Below are 21,201 nucleotides of genomic sequence, written 5' to 3'. Positions count from 1 at the left end.
GCTGTCACCAGCCACCTTGTTGTTTTTCATGTGCCTTAACATGCTTTCCAGGACAATCTGCTCCAAGATTTTGCCAGGCACAGAGATGAGACTGACTGGTCTGTAATTCCCTGGGTCATCCATTTTCCCTTTCTTGAAGATGGCAGTGTTCAGATTCAGACTCAATTCATTTGAAGCCAAGTAATTTCAGGTAATGTTTTTTTACAGACCAAATAACTGTCTAAACTGGGAGCTGATTTGGACTGCTGAACACTCAGAATGGTAACTGAAGACAATGGGATCTCTATCTCAGTATGTGAAGATCTTAACAGAAGACACTGAATAAGTTATAATCTGAGACATCAGACTGGATATCTCATATTAGCAAATGCTTTAAGTTAATCTCTTCATGCATAACTCCAGCTCTGTATGGTCCTAATAACACCCGATATCTCATGTGAGTTAAGTATTATCAATTCATGTTTGTCAAGCATTTTGTTAGTGTAGTGAAGAACACCGTAGGAAACAAACAAAAAAACAACAAACCGAAACAAGATTTTTGTTATGCTTCAACAACAGCAGTAGTTAAACATCGATTTATGCAATTAATATATAGTGCCCTGCTACATGTTTTCCATTGAAAAATTAGATATGGAAATAGGCACACTTGTTGGTCAAGTTATCACATCTCCTGAAGGGATAGTTGAGTTCTGAGTTCAGGTATTTTAGAAGGCAAAAATGATGAAGATGCCCATTAAGATGAACTGATGGAAGAAGCCAAAGCAGTAGAACAAAACACGGGGGAAAGAGAGATCTAGAGCGAGAGTTCTTCAGTAGCAATAGGGAAAGTCATACAAGGTTAAAGAGAGAAATAAGAAGGAAAATAATAAAATCAGTGTTACTGCACTATCCGTCAGAGAATGTGATATTCAGCTGAAAATCTCACTTTTAACTGGAGGCTAAGAATGGTAGGCTATGCAGTTTGAAATACTATGAAATCAGAATAATCTGTTTTCTTTCCAGACAAAGCTATTCAGCGAAGCTTAGTGCTGAAAAGTCCCCTTAGCAATGTTCTCAGTACATTCCTCAAGTATGAGAACATTATAAAGATTCAGAAATCATTTATATTTTCATCAAAAACCAAGTTATCTGTGTTCTAATCAATGGTTTTGACTATGGATTCTGAGTGTCTTTTCCACTACTCTTATAGCTGAGCTTACAGATTGTAGTATTTTTATTATATATGCATGTTTCTTGATAATCCCTCATGTTTGTAAGTTTACTATTTAATGCACGAAGAATAGCAATTACATGAAGAAGGGCAATGCTGCAGATTGTGGAGTGGTAAAATTATTGTTTTAAAAATAAATACAAACCCTCTTAACATCACTATCCATCTGACTTCAATCCATGATACCAGTCCAACAATCAATCACATGTGGCATTGGACACCCATAATTAGATTATAAAATCATAACTATAGTCATTTTACGTCTGCTTGCATAATTACATCAGCATGCTAATATCCTTTTAATGGTCTCTAATGATGTAATAAGAAATAATGGAATTTATTTGACAGCTACATAACCATTAACAAAACATATTAAGCACAACTATTACTTCTGTAAAGATCCAGGCTGTATCCAAAAGTGACAGCTAACATGTTGGATCTTTTCTTCAGTGTTGAAATATTTCTAATTATGAATTCCCTAGATCTATTTCCACTCATCTGCTTCACAGGGTGAGCAAAGTTTGTGTCAGTGCAAACTTGACAACAAACCAACTGCAGAAGTGGACTGGAAGCACTGGGAGCCACGCCTGAGGCTATACTGTGAATTGCAACCTGTCCCTTAAAGTTAGCAGAATTGTGAAAGTGAGAAGATAAGCTGATTGCTACCATGCTTCAACTAATCAAGAAGTAATATGGGAATCAGCAGGAATTCATGGCAAAAACAATTGTTCATTTACCAAACTCCAAAGCAAGGAAAAAAAGAAAAATCTAAGGAAGAAAGAAAGATATTTCCAGACAAAACTAACTGAAGGTAATAAAGCATTTGTCCCTTTAAACTCTTTTTTTTTTTTTTTTTTTTTTTCAAAGAAAATACAAGAACTCTTAATGGAGAATTTAAAGAACTTCAGAACTCGTGAATAACCCTTCTTCCTCAGTTCTTTTTATGCTATTCTTATTAATGAGATGGCCTTGTCTATACTTTCAAATTAACCCTGTGATTCTCATTAACATAGAATCATAGAATAGTTAGGGCTGGAAAGGACCTTAAGATCATCTAGTTCCAACCCTGCTGCCATGGGCAGGGACACCTCACACTAAACCATGTCACCCAAGGCTCTGCCCAAACTGGCCTTGAACACCACTAGGGATGGAGCATTCACAGCTTCCTTGGGCAACCCATTCCCGAGCCTCACCACCCTTACAATAAAAAACTTCCTCCTTATATCCAATCTAAACTTCCACTGTGTTGTGGTTTAAACCGATCCACACAGGTCGTCCACTCACCACCCCCCAACCTTCCCCACTCCTGGAGGGATGGGGAAGAGAATCAAGAGAATGTAACTCCCACGGGTTGAGATAAGAATAGCCCAGTAACTGAGGTATAACACAAATCACTGCTGCTACCACCAATGATAATAATGATAAGAGAAAATAACAAGAGAATACGATACCACCACCAAACGAGTTCGACCCCCCTGAAGAGAGAGTGTGCCCTTCCGGGTAACTCCCAGTTACCTCCCTGGGCATGATGTGCTGTGGTATGGAATACCTCTTTGGCTAGTTTGGGTCAGGTGTCCTGTCTCGGCTTCCTCCCGGCCTCCCCTCATCCCCAGCAGAGCATGAGACTCACAAAGTCCTTGGCCAGAATAAACATTACTTAACAACAATTAAAACCAATCGGTGTTATCAGCTCTCTGCCCAGGCTGGAAGTCAAAACACAGAGCTTGCACCAGTTACTAAGAAGGAGCAAAATGGCTCCTGGTAAACCCTGGACACCCTGTTTAAGTTTTAACCCGTTGTCTCTTGTCCTATCCCTACAGTCCCTAAGGAAGAGTCCCTCCCCAGCATCCCTTCAGATACTGGAAGGCTGCTATGAGGTCCCCACGCAGCCTGCTCTTCTCCAGGCTGAACAGCCCCAACTTCCTCAGCCTATCTTCATACGGGAGGTGCTCCAGTCCCCTGATCATCCTTGTGGCCCTCCTCTGCACTTGTTCCAACAGTTCCATGTCCTTTTTATGTTGAGGACACCAGAACTGCACACAATACTCCAGGTGAGGTCTCATAAGAGCAGAGTAGAGGGGCAGAATCACCTCCTTGGACCTGCTTGTCACACTCCTTTTGATGCAGCCCAGAATATGGTTGGCTTTCTGGGCTGCGAGCGCACACTGAAGCCAGCTCTTGTTAAGTTTCTCATCGACCAACACCCCCAAGTCCTTTTCTGAAGAGCTGCTCTGAATCTCTTCTCTGCCCAACCTGTAGCTGTGTTTGGGATTGCTCTGACCCAGGTGTAGAACCCTGCACTTGTCATGGTTAAACTTCATAAAGTTGGCATCAGCGCACCTCTCGAGCATGTCAGGGTCCCTCTGGATGGCATTCCTTCCCTTCAGCATGTCAACCTAACCACATAGCATGGTGTCATCGGCAACCTTGCTGAGGGCGCACTCAATCCCACTGTCCATGTCACCGACAAAGATGTCTGTACTCTGAAATCTTTGCAGTAGTCTAAAAATATCAGACCTACGCTATTACTTTCTTATAATTCAGAATTCTTGGAGCAAAAATTGAGAATTGAGAATTTTACACCAGGCTAATAATTAACTCATAGTTCAAAGTAGACTAGTATATTATATTTCCACCTCTTTCATAAATACTTGGTCTCAGGCTTACTAGTAGGTTTTTCTATATAATGTCCCATCAGAAACAAAAACCAAAAAGCCAAAATGAAAAAACAAAACCAAAAAAAGACTCCTTAAGAAAAAGAGTACTTTTACTTGCCAGTAAAGTAAAATCATCTAAGTCACCCATGATGCCTTAAGTTGTATTTCCTGAGAGGCCTCATTGTCACACTTTGAAATGTTAATGGTGCATTAGGAATAGCCATGACATCAAGTTTTTCCTGAAACTTGTCTCCAAGAGGCCACTCGGAAGCTAAACAGGGTCTTCAGATTCATAAAGTTTGCCACTGGTAATTGTGTTGTGATGACAAAAGAATTCATCCAAAAAGTGTTAATTCTTTACTTGGCAAGGCTTTTTTTTAAAGCTTCTACTGCTGCTACATCTACTGGCCAGCTTCACATCTCTCTAGTATTTCATAGATTTAACTTGAGTCATGGCATCTCATTTTCTTGAATAAAGAAAGTTTATGGATGAATTCTTCACTCACTTGAGATTTGGGATAACCTTCCCAAACAACAAATTTATAGAACTTTTAAAAATACAAAATATTTTTTAAAAATATTGTGGTGATGGACAAAATGCTCAGTCCTCTTTGGAGTTACTATAATTCATAACACACTTTTAAAGTAATGACCATACAAGTACTTTCAGTACCGCCATATGACTGCATATTTATAGATGCAAAATAAGCAGCGTTCCCAATGACATAAGTTTAAAAAAAGAGAACAGTGTGTTCATAGTTAGCTATATCACTGGAGGGATATTTTTCATTAGAGAATGAATCTACAGCCGGCCAATTGCAATGTTGTGACTTATCAAATGATAAAAAATAACCAAAAGGCTTTGTGCTAACAATTAGAAAGGTAGGTTAAAGTGCTCTTGTACTGTAAATGAATGAACTTAATGAAGCAGAACCAGTTGATTCCAGCAGAGAAATTGTTCCATGGGATTACCCCTTTAAATCTGCGGCAGACTTTATCTGCTAATATTCCATCAAGAACGCGAATTCTCTTTACAAGCAAGGCATATAATATTATTGGGTTTTGCTATTTCAAAACTCAGTTTTCATAAAAAATGCATTTCATAAAATACAAGCAAAAAAACATTCAATAATACAAAGAATACAAAATACTCTTTTAGAAAAAAAAAATACAAGAATATTTTCCTTCTATGCTACTAAGGTTAATATGTCTGGTATGTGACAGGTTTCTAAGAATACTTTCTCACAGTAGTCCATTTCTCCCTACTTTTACAGTAGTAGGAGGAGTAAATCTTTTTTTCAAGATAGTAATAAACACTTCTACCAAAGATGAAACATCTTCAGACTGTGACTTAAAACACGGTGTTACAAGGGAGCTGAAGGTTAAACAAAAGCTGATGGCAGCACAAGCAAGGCTGAGAAAGATGCTGCTCTTCAGCAACCTGACTCATGGGCCAAAACAAGCAGCCCCAAACCTTCTGAAACATAGGCAGGAACTGGATGCTACCCAGACATAAGTTATTTTCTGTGCGCCAAGATAAGACTTCTTTCAAGCAAGCTGTCAAACCCTCCTACAGCTGACCCTTCTCTTCCACTACTTTTCTATCAAACTAATTTTATCTTCTGTTTTAAAAGGGAAGAATTAAGTTTTATGAAGTAAATGTTCCTACCCAAAATGATTTTAGAAAATCCCTAATCTAATTTTTTTTACTGCTCATGGCAAATCATAATCTCCTAGTTCAGGAAATCAACATGCAATCACCAGTATGGATCATAAGGAAAACATTAGTTCAACATAGCTGAACATCCGGTGATTTGTTAAATGAGTAGCTGATCAAGTGGCACAACCTAGTGTGCTATATGCCAGACTCAAAGCCAGGAAACCAACTTCTTATCCATCCCTGATGCAATTATTCTCATCAGAAACGCTGGCTATAATGACCCTTCACAGGACTTTCCTTACCTAGAAACTGTTAAATAAGGTTGGTGATATTTTTACAGCACTTGGATTGGATTATTTTTCCCTACAGAAGTTTAGGAAGTGTAGGGGACATTATAAAGATCATCATGATATTCCTTATTGTCTATCATACACTCTCATTAACTCTGACATTAAAGAATAGATATTTACTTATAAGACAACCTGTTCAAAACCAGTAAGAAATCCAATAAAATAAAAAGGGGCAAATTCCATGTACATACTTGACATCATCGAAGGCACTCATCTGCAGCTTCAGGATATCTGCCACTTCCTTTATTAACTCCAAGCCCTTTTCCACACTCAGGGGGCTGTTGAAAGGGAGCAAGAAAACAGAGCATTACGAAAATGGAACTCATCAATACTTGAGAGGCTAAAAGTCCCAAAAGAGTTATCACCTTGGCCTGTTAGAGTCTGAAAGCCACCACTAACTGTATTCCTGTCACATAGTGATCATGATACCAAGGGAATTGGGATCAGGTGCTTCTTCAGGCATGATGAATCACCTGAATTTTCCAGCAATAAGACAAACAATAAGGTGTAAATGGAATTGTTAGGAAGTGTAATGGGCCCATGATGCAGCAACCAGTTCATCTCAGTCCTCAATAAAAAATGTAATAAAGTAAAAGGACAGAAAGAGAGAAAAGGATTGACAAGACAAGGAGGGAAACAAACAATGAAAGTCAAATTGCAGGCTCAGTATCAAATGGACAAGGGAAAAGCGTATTTTTAAATTCATTAGTTTTTAAAATGAATCTTCACCCAGTGAAGGGATACAAAATTATTATGGATTTGAAAGTAAACAATGGAGTAAGGCACACAGTCGAGAGGACACTGATTAGATACATAGGATTTAGTTTGGTGTGTGGATGCACTGCTGCAGAACCCGCTTTAAATCTTTTTTACCTTTGTCAATGCCACATTTACATTTTTTAATTTAGAAAACAGGTTGCAATCAAGCCTAACATAAGAGGACTGCTATCATCTTAAAAAGCACTTATCGAGATGCAAAATTTATATTTGCAAAAATTTCAGGTTATTAGAGTTGCTACAATTCTAAAGATGCACTAAGAACATTCTGTTCCTAATATACAGATCATAGCTTGTTTAGTTGTTTTTTGGTACTGTGGAAACAAACCCAAAAGTATTAAAAAAGGAAAAAGGTAAGGAAATGATAGAACAATGTCCAGTGAGAACAACAGATATATTTTCTGTCTAAATTGTGATTATAGAATTATTCTCAACATTATAAAGCCCCAAAGACCATGAAATTAAACTTTATGATCTTGATACTTATCTAACTTATGCCATGGTAATTCAGAAACATCTTTGATGAGACTAACCTAGGGGAAAAAAGGTTCTGCATTTTTTCCTCCAAGGATTTATAACAAGTAGGAAAAGGAGGTGTCAAAAAAGTATGTACTATTAGACATGATCTTTTCAACCGGACTAAGGGGAAAAAAAGATAATTTTTTTTTTTCAAAGCTGTGTACCTAGGCTGTTATTTCTGCTTCATAGTGAAAGCTTTTTAATTCAATCTTATATCACAGTAATCATTGCCACAATTTTATTTATTGTCTGCAATGAGCACAGTTTGTTTATTTATTTATTGCATTGGGTTCTGTATACAGTGCCCTAAAGGCACCTCTATTTAAATAATGGCATGTCTCATGTGGATCTCAGAATGGAATTGCTCAGCCTCCCTTCATGGTACTAACCCAAAATGCTCAAGAGACCTCCTGTCACACAAGCAGAGGTAGCCCCTCAAGGCACCAGATAAATTTGGAGTTTTTCTAGATGTCTAAGACAGAAATGTTCTTGTGTGAAAGTAACAAAAGAATCTGATTGTTTCTGTAATGAAAAAAAATGTACTATAGATTATTCATAAAACCCCTATATTTCAAGGACTGTTAGTGAGTAGAAATGTGATTATTCCCATCACTATGAAAGCAGATTGTCACAGTGACTCAGGGGCTTATGTGTTAATTAAATCTTTTCTCCCAAAGATGTTGGCTTAAATTTTATGGAAATGATTGGTGTCAGCAAGTGGGCTTTTACCGAAATAGCAAGTCTACACAGCAGAGCAGGCAAAGTCTGCTGCATACATTGGTGTCATTTTTTTACCAAGGGAGTCTCATTTGTAAAAACTCAACCTCCTGCTTCCCCCCCCCTTCCCTGAAAAACCATTCCTCAGCTTCAATAACAAGGTATGCTGCTACAAGCCAATGCAGCGACAGCTATGGGGGATGTAATCACAGCATTCAAATTCTACAACAGAGAAAGAATGCTGAAGAGAAAATAGAAGAGAAAATGTTTTTGGAAGGCCATTCTTTTGCAAGTCTGAGTAACCAGGAGTAGTCCTAGTAACTGTCATGCAATACCAAACTAAGACACACAAGTTCACAAATTCACATGCAGTTTCTTAGGCTAAGAAACTGTCATTCATAACAGCTCAGGAAAGCTGCAGAACCAGTACTCTTTGGTACCAGTACTACTATTGATCACATTACCCCATTCGAGGATTCACATTAAAAATTATTAATTTCTAACACAATATTTTCCAATACATTTTTTCCAATTTCTTAACACTGATACATACTAGTACTGTTTATTACAGTTCTGTGACAGTCGTGTTGTAGGAGAGTTGAATATTCAAAACCTTTCCTAAAAAATGCCAAAACATCATTTTACACACTATTTCTGCTTTGCTTTAATTTAGTGTTGCATTTTGCTCAGCTTTGCATGCACAGTGATTACCTTTAGCTTTGTTTACATAGAAAGAATACACTGTTCGCGCAAGCAGTACTAAGCACACTAGCCTGCTTTACAACAGCATCATACATCAACATTACCCATCTGATTTCAGGTTTCTACAAGGACTGTTACCAGAAGACAGCTTGCAAACATCATCTGTCCTCCTGCCCTTGGTCCTCCCACACATCCCAGCGCAAGTACACAGTACTCATGGAACAGCCGCTATTTGTGATCTTTCACATACTATGCTTGGTTTTCAGTTTGAATAAATTCAAAGGGAAGTGTTACATACACCAAGAAAGAAAGACAAAAAACAGTGGTTCAGATGAGGAGCAAATAGTGAGATAATCCAGACAGAAACTGCAGTAGTCGAAAGAAGACTCTTTAGAAAACCCTGACGCTGAAACTATTTTGTCAAGACCGAAGATGTGGAGGAAAGCTAAGGGTGGAGGTAGGGTTCACACAACTTTTTCTGAGCTGTCAAGATGGTCATTTCAATTCCCTATAAAGCGGAACAAGAGAGGGAAACCTCTTTTTGTTGATGGTCCTTGCTGGCACTTGGAGCCATACGGCACAAAGTGATTCTCTGGGCTACGGCCACTCAATTTCAAGACATGCCACAACACAAGGTCTAACTCGTGCATTTTCTCTCAAAAGCCTATGCTAACGCATATCACTACAGCAGTAATGGTGAACTCTTAGAAGAGAAATCACAATTTATATAGGCCGCAATACAAAGCATGTGCCAGAAAAAACAAAAGCAGGAGCAAAAGACTAACGCATGGAAGCTATCTATGCTTTTCAAGTTTCCTTAAGGTTGGCTGTCACTTTTTACCCCAAAGAAAATTAAGGTCTCCTGCAATATCTCTAACAGTTCTTGATTTTACCACTATATTTTTTTGATTGCCTTGAAGGTTTCTGATAACCTTTAATTCAGGTTTTTGCCTTAGGAAGAATTGACTGTTGGATGGCATAGCACCTTTTGCAGGTGACAGAACTGTTGCCAGCTGAGATCTTGAGATACTGGTTACTTTGGGTTTCCTACCTTTCTCTCATTTCACTTCCTGTAGATTTCTCTTTTGCATTTTCTTTCAAGTTAACTGTGCTATGATATGATAATAGCAGCTAAACCAAAATGTGATACATCTCATAGTTTAAAATAATTCTTTTGAGGTCCTTTTTAGGTTTCCATCTCCAGTTCTCTACAGCTTGGAAGATGAAAAGACAGTCAGAAAGTACAGAAAATTAATTTATAACTAACTTCCTTCCATTGCTTTAACTTCTAATGCCATCTCAATCTGTGAATGACAGCCTAAATCTTATTTTTCAGTTGACAGATTAAGACCCTACTGAACCAGTAGTGGAACTCTGTCTCTCTCAATATCTATCTCTTACTTGTAGAGAATACTTTGTTTGACAGGTTAATGACAATGAAGACATAAATGGGGAATGAAACATAAATTTTTCTGTTAGGGTTTATGTAGATATATATAGTTTTAAAGTCTGACAGAGTCATCTGCAAAATATTTCACTGCTAGTTTTATTTAATCTCACTTTGCAGGGCACAGATCTTGCACTGGAGAATATGGCTTATATCTCTGCTGAGAATAGCCAGTGTTATATGGCAGAATTATATTATCCCTTCAGATGAAATGATTCAGTGCAAGACTCTGATGTCATGATTTAACATCATGACATAACCGTGAAATGTTCCCTATACATTTTAACCAAGTGAAAAATAATCCAATCCATACCTACTTGTCTGAACTAAAATAATCATGAACCAATCAGGGCCCCATAACTTCATCAGGAATTTTGTCTAACAAAAAAAAAAAAAAAAATCAGATCTAGGCTACAAAGATATTTTATTTAGAGATTAATCTGAAATGAAAGTACAGGAATAAGTATCTCTAATGTTAGCTACTGAGCACTTCTGAGAAATAGTGTAATCCATTTAAATGCTCAGGAGTGGACATGGGAGCTCAACTCTATGTGACTGACTGTTAAAATGTTTCCACAAAGTGTACTGGACATCGAACGCAGGAAAATTAGATTGCTTGGTGAAAATAATATTCCGTATCACAGAATCACAGAATCCCAAGGGTTGGAAGGGACCTAAAAAGATCATCTAGTCCAACCCCCCTGCAAGAGCAGGGTAACCTACAGTACATCACACAGGAACTTGTCCAGGCGGGCCTTGAATATCTCCAGTGTAGGAGACTCCACAACCCCCCTGGGCAACCTGTTCCAGTGCTCTGTCACTCTTACAGTAAAGAAGTTCTTCCTGATGTTAACGTGGAACTTCCTATGTTCCAGTTTACACCCATTGCCCCTTGTCCTATCACTGGATATCACTGAAAAAAGCCTAGCTCCATCATCCTGACACCTACCCTTTACATATTTGTAAACATTGATGAGGTCACCCCTCAGTCTCCTCTTCTCCAAGCTAAAGAGACCCAGCTCCCTCAGCCTCTCCTCATAAGGGAGATGTTCCACTCCCTTAATCATCTTTGTGGCTCTGCGCTGGACTCCTTCAAGCAATTCCCTGTCCTTCTTGAATTGAGGGGCCCAGAACTGGACACAATATTCCAGATGCGGCCTCACCAAGGCTGAGTAGATTCTAATATCTAAATCTCTCCCAGTGAGGGAGCTGAAAACAGAAATATTAAGGAATAATCCACATAGAAAGGTAATTTAAATAACAGAATATCAGATTATAATTTTCCTCTGTTATTGCTTATTAAAGATATCATTATTCATTTGTTCAGCTTCTAAGAAAAATGCAGTTATGAGAAGCCATCTCTAAAATCTGGTCCCAGAAATTTGGCACAACTGAAAACAATCCCATTAAGTGATTTTCTTCTCAGTCACTGCTACAAAACGTATAGCATTTGCTAACCTTTCTTTTAATCTGTCTATACAGTCCCACTGTCTTCAGTGGTTTTATACTTAAGTGAGAGAACATCTGTTGCTGAACGAATTACGAATGAGGAACAGAATATTTCTTCATCTGGAAGAGATCTATCAAGTTACCCTGGTCACGACATCTTCCTGACCCTCAATTTCACTATCCATAAAATGAAGGCAATGATACCAACTTTCTTTGTCAGATGCCTAGTATTGTTATATAAAAGACTGTTATTATCTGACCTTCATCCCTTCTGGATCTAAGAACAGAAAGACCAGCACTACTGGCTTTCTCTAAAGACAATACATATTTCTCCCTATCAAATATGGAGAAAGGGTAGTAGACAAAACCATGCAACCCAAAAATTAACTTTCAGTTATCATAAAAACTTCTCTCATTCCCGTACCAAAACTTTTGTTCCAAACCTTTTCAGCACAGGCTACATCTGACTGGTTTTAGAGCACATCTTGCTGATTTTAGAGCATATTTAGAACATCCTGATTCAGGTAAAGTTAACTTCTCCCTCATTGGGGAGTTAGTAGCCTTCCAGCTGCCTGCAAGGCATCTCAGATGCCAGGAAAATGGAGTAGGAGGCAAGAGTCTTACAGACCAGATGTGCCTGATGAATGGCCAGTTAGACCACTCCAAAAAAAGAGTAGTTCTGAATTACTGGATATTGATCTCAATACCAGTACAGCTTCATGCTGCAATTATAGGAACAACACTACAAATGGACGCCATGTTTCCCGGAAATTCCCAAGATAAACTACAAATCTGATGAATGAGAACAACCACTTTGAATAATGGAATGTCTATTTTTAACCTGGACCTAATGATTTATGCATTCCAAGCTCAAAACATCCCCTTCCGGTTAAAGAACAAGAAGGAAACATGTAAATGAATGAACAGGAGGAGTTCTGCAGAGAGTGACACTGGCAGCATGGCCAGCTCTGCGTGTTGAGCTAAATGGAGCTCAAATTCTAATAAAAGCCAGTAGACAATGTCAAAGGCAACAAGAGGAAAAACAGAAGTAAACAATGATGAAAACTATATGTTCTGTATTCCCCTACATGCCTGTCAAAACAATCCCATAAATTGATCCATTCTGATAGTGAAAAATCTGATCCAGTTATACAGATGGCTTGATTGCTAACGTTTGCCAAGCCTGTTCCCAGCCCAAGGAGAGCAACATGTAGCTCAATGTTATGCTGAGGTTGTCAGTCTCACAAGCAGTTGCTCTCATTTGCCTTTCCTCCTCCCCTTTGCCAAGTGTCTTCAAAACCCCACTTACAGAATTCCAAAATGCCCCCTTAGTGCTATCATTCAAATTATGTATTGTCTTTACCAGACTGTACCTAGTGCCCTTCCAATACTCTGTTTCGCAATTGTAATGCAGCACTATAATGGACATCCAGTCAGCCCTGTCAGATTAGTTCAATTGAATCATTTTCTGCAAAAATGAAGAATAATCTAGAGTACAGAAATAGGCCTGACATTGGGAATTGCACTTCTTAAACCTAAATGTCAGTCTAATCCCCGGTGAAATCTTAAGTAAGGTAAGGTTCAGTCCACCTAAAATTTGCTTAAATCGGGACAAAGACAACAAGGCCAGTTTGCTGTTTCTAAGAGCACTAAGTATTGCACTAAAATTGCCAGGCATTTTTCTACAGCTTGAAAGTTGCCTGTGTGCTCAACTACAGACTTCCCAGCAGTATCAGAAAATGCATTTTTTTTAGAGGTAAATGCCACTCTCACACCCAGCTTCTCTTTTGCTATCCAAACTCAGGCACAATGGCATCTACACTCCACCTATATTTTTCCTGAAAGTTCAAAAGTTTGGCTATACCTTTGTTAAGCTTCAATAGTATTGAATCCACATCTCATCCAGAGGATGGCAGAACCTGAACCCAGGGCTTAGGAATTTTGGGAAGGAGATATTTTTTACTTAAGACTAATTTTTATTTTAAAACCACTTTCAACATTTACTAGGGTAAAATGCACACATGCTGGAGAAATAAGTTTGAACCAACAGTCTTCCTTCCTCCTGAGTGCTGCAAGAGTCATGTTCTCTCTTGTATGTTTGTCTTCCTCTGTTGCTTTTATCTCTGAAGACGAACCACTAGGCTACTGAAAGGGTGGGGGACAGTGCCACCACTCAGGGCTGGTACACAGAACACTCTCCTAGGATGTGGAAGTTAAAACTGCTCAGACCAACTTCAGTTAGATCTTTTCCATCTCCTGCTTCATTTTCTAACCCCTGCAGTAATAAGCAGAAGACAGGCAGAACATACTATGTATGGTGCCTTTCATCAGAAGAGCACTAGACACACTGGATCCCAGAATATCCTACTTGTGTCTCAGTGAAACAGGGAGATACCTTGCAGCCTGGGCTGTCTTCTGGAGTCTCCAAAAGTCCCTTGTAATTGGTGGAAGAAATGAGGTGCCTAATAATCTCCATATGTGGGTATGTCTCCACTTGTCTCTTGGGGACCACAGTGATCTCAAATGAAGTGGATGACATCCCCATCCCTAAGGACAATGAGCAGTACCCAGCAGCTCTAAGTTTGGCACCAGAATGAGGCCATCTGGCCTAAATTCTGAAATAACTGCATTTCAACTTTAACCTTAGAAATGTGTCTTAAAGGAAAAAGGTATTAACCAGATGGATAACAAGACAGACACCCAACATTTTTGAAAACAGAAGCTGAATGGACTAAATCCGTTGAAGAATTTCATTTTGGTAATCAACTTTAATTAAAAAATGATGGGCACATGTGGATTAGGCCATGCAGGTGAGAGTGGAGGGTTAGAACTGTAAAATTCTTTCTCAGTTGGGTCTTTACCCCACAGATTCACATGTTATTAAAAATAATCTATCAGAAATCCTAGTCTGTCAATCACCTTGATGGGTTCACTGAGGATCAGCATCTTACAGTGATGCTATTTCACTCTAGAACCTAATCTGAGGCATAAACTGACAAACAACTTTGCTGGACCTTCCTACCTCTGTATTTATTCTGAGTGTTTATGAGGTTTTTTACGTTGCTCACATAGCAACATACAGGAGCTTCTTTCATGTTGAAGATTTTCTTTTCCTCTAGTGTTTTTAAATATTGAATTTTAAGAAAGATGCATTCTGTAGCTTCAAATAATTATTTAAGAAAGTTCCACCTGGACATTTTTGAATAATGTTTCTCTGCATTGACGTTAAATTGGCTTCCCCTCTTTGGAAGGGCAACAGTCTATAGCAGTATCACTTTCTTAGCACGCAGCACAGTCTCCTTAGTACTGCAGAACGGTGTCATTTCATCCTTACATGAATCTTACAAAACACATGAATCTCATGTTTCCCGACTGGGTTGATAATCTCAGCCATGCAATCCATTTCCATATGCACCCACTGCAGTGCAGCCTAGGCAAAGAACAGAGATCAGAAATTTGCCCTATACCCTGCAGCGAGAGTACTCCTTCCGAAAATAAAGAAATAAGATTATGGTATAATTCTGTAAACAATTAGTTAATGCGATTATGTATATGCTCGTTACTTGTAAAAATCTTTCACTTTCTAAAAAAACCGCCTGCTCAACTTTTGACCTCAATGATATGCATTGGACTGGTTTATTTTTTTTGGAAACACAGCAGGGAAATGGTCCACTGACTTCAGGATTTGCATGTTTTCTTTGAAATTTTTAAGTCTGAAAATATGAGCTACTGTGCCAAGGGTAGGATTCATGTATCTAAACACAGCAAATCTTTTCTTCAAAATTTTCCACAGCCTCATAGCCCAGACTATGAGGAATTTCAAGATCACCTTTTTTTTTTTTTTTTTTTTTTTTTTTTTCCAGAAAGAACTATTTTTGGTAATATCTATTATTCTGTCACACTTGTTCCAGCTGAATTTCATCTACCATTGTGCATCTTAATCCTTCAATGTATTTAAATCCATCTGGAATTTTTCTAAATCCTCCATAGTTCTTCCTAACAGAGACAATTTGCCCGTGGGGTACCACTAATCTCTCTACACACTGAGAAGCAGCGGTTCATGACGAATCTTTCTCTCCTATCTCATAACCAGTTCTTAATCCACAGTGACACCCTGGCCCTTGCTCTGTGACTCATTCTCCTTAAAGTCAGTATGAAGAGCATCCCATTTATCTCCTGTTGATTTAAAGGGTAGGTGCAACTTGCAGTTTTGCTGCAATAGCAGCTTTTCTCTCAGGAGAGTCTGATGTATCTCATCAGAAGGTGATTTGCTCCTGAGGGTCGTTCAGGTGTGATGCTGCCATGAAGGAGAAGAGAGGGTCCCTAGCATGGTGTCCTGGAGGCCAAGGCTCAGTGCCCTTCAGATATAAATAGCCAAGACTTAAAATGTGAATAGTAGCTTATCATTGATGTGATTTCAGAGTTGGTGATCACAGCACTTCTTCAACACAGAAAAGCTGAAACAAGTCTAGGAAAGCTTTTATTATAAGGACAGTTTAATTTTTTTTTCTTTTTTGGCTTTTATTATCTGGGGTTTTGTTTTTTTCCTGTGGTTTTGGGTTTTTTGGGCAGGGGGATTTTCTTTTTCTTTCTGCTAAGATTAGTAAATATTTTAACAAGCAACATAATGGGAAACTTAGCCATTGAAGTATGAAATAGAAGTATGTGAAACACTTTGTGTGCGAATTTCAGCAGTAAGTGAACTATGGGAGAGCTGCTCATGCCATCACAATAAACAGAACCTTTACTATCCTCAAGAGAGTTTCACTCCCCTCTTCCCCACGACTCCTGTCCCCCAGGAACTGGCTTCATGGCACTTTCCAGCACATCAAAACCATTACTGTTTGACTTGGAAGGTCACTTACCAAACCTCTCTGATCTGGCTGCTAGCTACCAACATCTGTGACATGCATCCTGCAATCCAGAGGAAAGTTGTTGCATTGGGAAGGGAATATATGGTGTATGGTGTCATCTACACATGCCCTATGGAAGGAGGGAGTGCTCCTGCCACCTCAGGTAGCACATGGAATGTCAGAGAAGACATGGCAACACAGTGACATGACTCTCCCATTCTCATCAGGTTGGCAACCACTGGCATAAGGCTACTGAATCCATCCTTCCTCACCTCCTACTTATCTTTTCCAGACACAAAGGAAGTCTCACTCATCACAAGAAAGATGCATATTATATATACAATGGAGAAGAAGCTGTGAATTAGAGTGGTTTGCTCCAGGTCACAGAGGAGGTAAGTGACACAGCAAGGATTACTGGGAATGCTTTAATATCAAAGTAATTTACAGTGTTGCCATCAAATTCTTTCTGAACTTACCAAGCCTAAAAAAAACATTTAGACACCAAAATTGTATTTATTCCTCTTGTCTGGAAGTGCCCCTGAGAGTAGCTCATCTGATGATCTATAATGAAAGTCCTGAGTACTGATGCTTCAAGTCCATGACAATACAACAGCCTGCCTTGTCTGTCTGAATTTGATTCTTTTGTCCATGTTTCAGTACAGTTTCATACCTCTTGAAGCACATACACATAAGTAAAGGCTTAGATGAGGCATGTATTTCAGTATTAAATGGGTTTAATTTGGTTTGAAAGTGGTTTGTGCCTTAAATTTAGGTAAGTAATGATTAATTTTGTAAATTCAGGATTAATAAAGCAACAAGATAACTTCTGAGCACAGAACTACTCACTGGATTATTTGAGAGCTGCCTGACTTCACAGCTGTTACTGTTATTGTAATCATTTTAAGGACACTGAAATTTTATTGCATTGGGCTGCAGATTCATTTTTCTATGCTTGTTTCCTCAAAGGCTTTATTAGCCATAAAACCTCTTTAAGCTTAATTCTGTTTTGACAGCTCAGCAAATTCCCACTTTCCACAAATTTTTCTCTCTTTTCCCACCACCAGCAAGTGTGAATTTAAACCTCTTAATACAGACAGATACAAGTCCCGACAAATTTGTAACACAAATGACACTTGCCTAAAAATCAATGGCAGTGGTCAGGCTATGAAGGTCAGAGGAGATAACAGCATCTTGGAAGCATGAGAGTGACAGAGAAGTCCAGTGTCCTGGGTTTAGCAGTAGCAGCCAATTCTTCTCCTTCTTAGTAGCTGGTGCAGCGCTGTGTTTTGACTTTTGGCCTGGGAACAGAGCTGATAACACTGATCTTTACTCTAAGGACTTTGTGAGCCTCATGCTCTGCCAGGGAGGAGGGGAGGCCGGGAGGAAGCAGAGACAGGACACCTGACCCAAGCTAGCCATAGAGGTATGCCATACCACAGCATGTCATGCCCAGGGAGGTAACTGGGAGTTGCCCAGAAGGGCACTCTCTTCTCGGTCAGGCTCGTTTCGGCAGGTGGTATGGTATTCTCTTCCCTTGTTATTTCCCTTATCATTATTATCATTGGTGGCAGCAGCAGTGGTTTGTGTTATACCTTAGTTACTGGGCTGCTCTTATCTCAACCAGTGGGAGTTACATTCTTTCGATTCTCCTCCCCATCCCCCTGGGAGCCGGGGGGGGGGGGGGGGGGGAGTAGAAACTGTGTGGCTGACTGGGTTTAAACCACAACATCGAGAAAGATCAACTCTCTAAAGTTATAATGGGAGTGTGACACTGTGCCAGCCTGTACTTGCATTACTTCAAACATGCACTACCTCCAGCTGTGTTAATAGCAACAAATTCCTAGATGCTTTGTCGCTTGCAAAAGCACAGAAATAATGACAATAATCTGTGCCATAATTGTGACGTTCTCTTTTCTGAGGCTGAAATGGACCCCAACAAAGTACTCCCCAATGCATTTTAAGCTGAAAGTTAGAAAAAACACTGGAGTCCATTTCTCATGAACCCCGAATCTCTGATGCAAAACAGCCTTAAAAATGCAAAATTGTTCTTTCTTGTCGAACTTCTCCTACTTACTAGTAATTAATTAATGAGATTGAGGATAACTTATGATACATATTTTAATGCACTTCCAACTTTTCTTTTTTTCCCTTCCTTCATATCTTCCCTCTTCCCTGAAGGCAGTTTCCAATTGGAAACGGGGTATCTGGACCAATTTATAGAATCTTAGAGTAGTTTGGGTTGGAAGAGACCTTAAAGTTCATCTAGTTCCAAACTCCTGCCATGGGCAGGGGCACCTTGCACTAAACCAGGTTGCTCAAAGCCCCACCCAAGCTGAGTTTAAACACTTCCAGGGACAGGGCAACCCCAGCTTCTCTGGGCAACCTGTTCCAATGTCTCACCACCCTCAAACTAAAGAATTTCTTCCCAGTGTCTAATCTAAATACACCGTCTTTCAGTTTAAAACCATTTCTCCTTGTCATATCACTACATGCCCTTGTAAAAAGTTATAATGCAAGTGATTTAAATTAAGAATGACAAAAAACATCCAACAACCTAATAACCACCTTATGAAGTTCAACAAGGACAAGTGTAATGTCTTGCACCTGGGAAAACACAATCCAGTAGTGCAGCACAGGCTGGGATCTACCCCACTGGTAGCAGCTCTGCGGAAAAGTACCTGTGAGTCCTGGTGGACACAAGTGCAATAGGAGTGAACAGTGTGCTGTCACAGCAAAGAAAGCCAACAGGTTACTGGATTTCATCAACAAGGGCATCAACATCAGAGATAAAGAAGTCATTATCCCACTCTACCTAGTGCTCGCCAGGCCACACCTGGAACACTGTGTTCAGTTTTGGTCCCTGCTATACAAAAAAGACGTGGTTAGGCTGGTGAAGGTCCTGAGAAGGGCCACAGAGATGATAAAAGGACTGGAAAGCCTGCCACACAAGGAAAGGGTGAGAGAACTGAGTTTGTTCAGCCTCAAGAAAAGAAGGCTCAGGGGACACCTTATCACCATGTTCTGGTATGTTTTGGCTATGAAGAAGAAAGACTCCCTTTTTACAAGGAGTCACATGGAAAAGACTAAGGATAATGGGTACAAGTTACTTCTGGGAAGATTCCAGTTGGACACCAGAGGAAGATTCTTCACAATGAGGACAATCAGCTATTGGAATAATCTCCCCAGGGAAGTGGTGGATTTCCCAACATTGGAAACTTTAAAACTGATTTTTTATAAAAATCAATCTCCATACTATAACAAAAATACCTACACTTTATATTGTGGCATACCTTCTTCAAATAAGTGCCAGTGGAAAGCCAGAATATCTACCTGAAAGACAAACTATTTTCTCAGTTCCAATTTGTTCTCTGTGTTCTGAATTAGCCCTCACTGATTTTCTACTTACACAATTTCATTTGTGTGAAATAAATATGTTTTAGAGTAAGATTAAAATTACTTTATTCTAATTTTTAGTGGTCAGCATTTACATTGTGTACATGTTATCCGTCTTAAGAATTTAGGAAAAAAAATAATTCAGGCATAAAGATTAAATGACAGTATTTTTATATCTGGGCTTCCCAGGATTGAGCAGAATGGCACTTATGAAAAGTACGGGTAGATAATAGGCTGCATTGTGATTCATTTTGCTCCATTCCCAGGAATCCTGATCTTTGGCTTTCTCCCTCTCATTCATTTCAAAAGCTTAAAATTCATCGCTCTTTTATAATGAACTACATGATAATTACCAAAAAACCCACTGTGAAATACTAAAAATATTGACCATATGTTATTGTGAGATATTGCAGCATCTCAGGGTTTTAATGACTACCACTGTTTATAAAAACAAAGCACAGCTCGCAGCCGCATCCCTTGTTCAGGAATATGTAACACTCATCCTCAGTGATTAAAGGTCTATAGCCTGCAGCCAGCAGAGTAACCTGGACCTGCTCACAGAGATGTTATGGAGTATCTGCACCATCTGCTCTCCCAAAAGAGCTGATGTGTGAGACCTGAACAAGGAATGATAATGTGACACAGAAGGCATGGAAAGACAGAAACTGGGGTGTCTGGGAATGTCTGTTCTAGGAAACTAGGCCGACAGCCAGGTTCAGCTAAGCAGGGAGATACAAACGTGAGCTGGTCCTTGTGGCACTACTGGGGAATCCAGGCACAGTCCTGCAATTACGTGTTGCCTTTCGTCAGTTCAAGGGACCAGAGTGATTCCTTGCCACTACTGTTGCTAGTGTGACAGATCACCTGGTCACTAGCTACATCAATTGAAAATTTTGCTCTGGATATTCCTCTAGAGGTAAAAATGCAAAGCTGGTCCCAGTAGAAAGCAGAGGAAAACATCAGGGGAAGCGAAGCCCTAAGAGGAGGCAAATATGGACCCACGGAAGGACTCTTCTCTTGCGTAAAGTGATCTACATCAGTAGCTGAGAATCATATTCTGGGATATTTCAGCAGATTTTGGAAGCACAAAAGCTAAGGGCAACAGAAATAGAACAGACTATCATCTTATCTCTGCACATACAACAGATAAGAAGAAATTCAATATATTCAAAGCTGAACTCTTGTACTGAACAAAACACACCAGTATTCATGCTCTCTATGCAAAACTACAGTAACTACCATTTCTCTGTTATTTTCTTGTGCATGAATAAAAAACACGAAGTGACATTTCCCTATGGGAATATGTAATATCAGAATTAAGGTAGTGAAGCAGTAATATGAGGGGATATGATCTTTGTCACTTTCTAAGTATCACAAGGAAAGCAGAAGATTAAAGAGGGAAGAATGATTTTATGTCTAGGAAACTCTGGGAGGATGAATAATTACATGTAAAGACTTAGACAAGGA

General features: G+C 39.2%; 1 protein-coding gene across 10 annotated transcripts in view; it reads right to left on the bottom strand.

The window, feature by feature from the left end:
* PTPRN2 (protein tyrosine phosphatase receptor type N2) overlaps nucleotides 1–21,201 on the bottom strand; it is a 667,916-nt gene that overhangs the window by 382,321 nt on the left and 264,394 nt on the right. For all 10 annotated transcript variants that reach the window (XR_010609958.1, XM_065666790.1, XM_065666798.1 and 7 more), the window contains one exon: nucleotides 6,069–6,155. Coding sequence is in view for 9 of the 10 variants with exons in the window: in XM_065666790.1 (XP_065522862.1) it covers nucleotides 6,069–6,155 (87 nt within the window). In the remaining variant the exon portion in view is untranslated. The remainder of the gene's footprint in view (nucleotides 1–6,068; nucleotides 6,156–21,201) is intronic.

This window comes from Lathamus discolor, chromosome 2 (genome assembly GCF_037157495.1).
Source record: "Lathamus discolor isolate bLatDis1 chromosome 2, bLatDis1.hap1, whole genome shotgun sequence".
NCBI classification, from domain to species: Eukaryota; Metazoa; Chordata; class Aves; order Psittaciformes; family Psittacidae; genus Lathamus; species Lathamus discolor.
The sequence above is the reverse complement of the archived record's forward strand: the minus strand, read 5'-3'. Positions and strand labels throughout refer to the sequence as shown.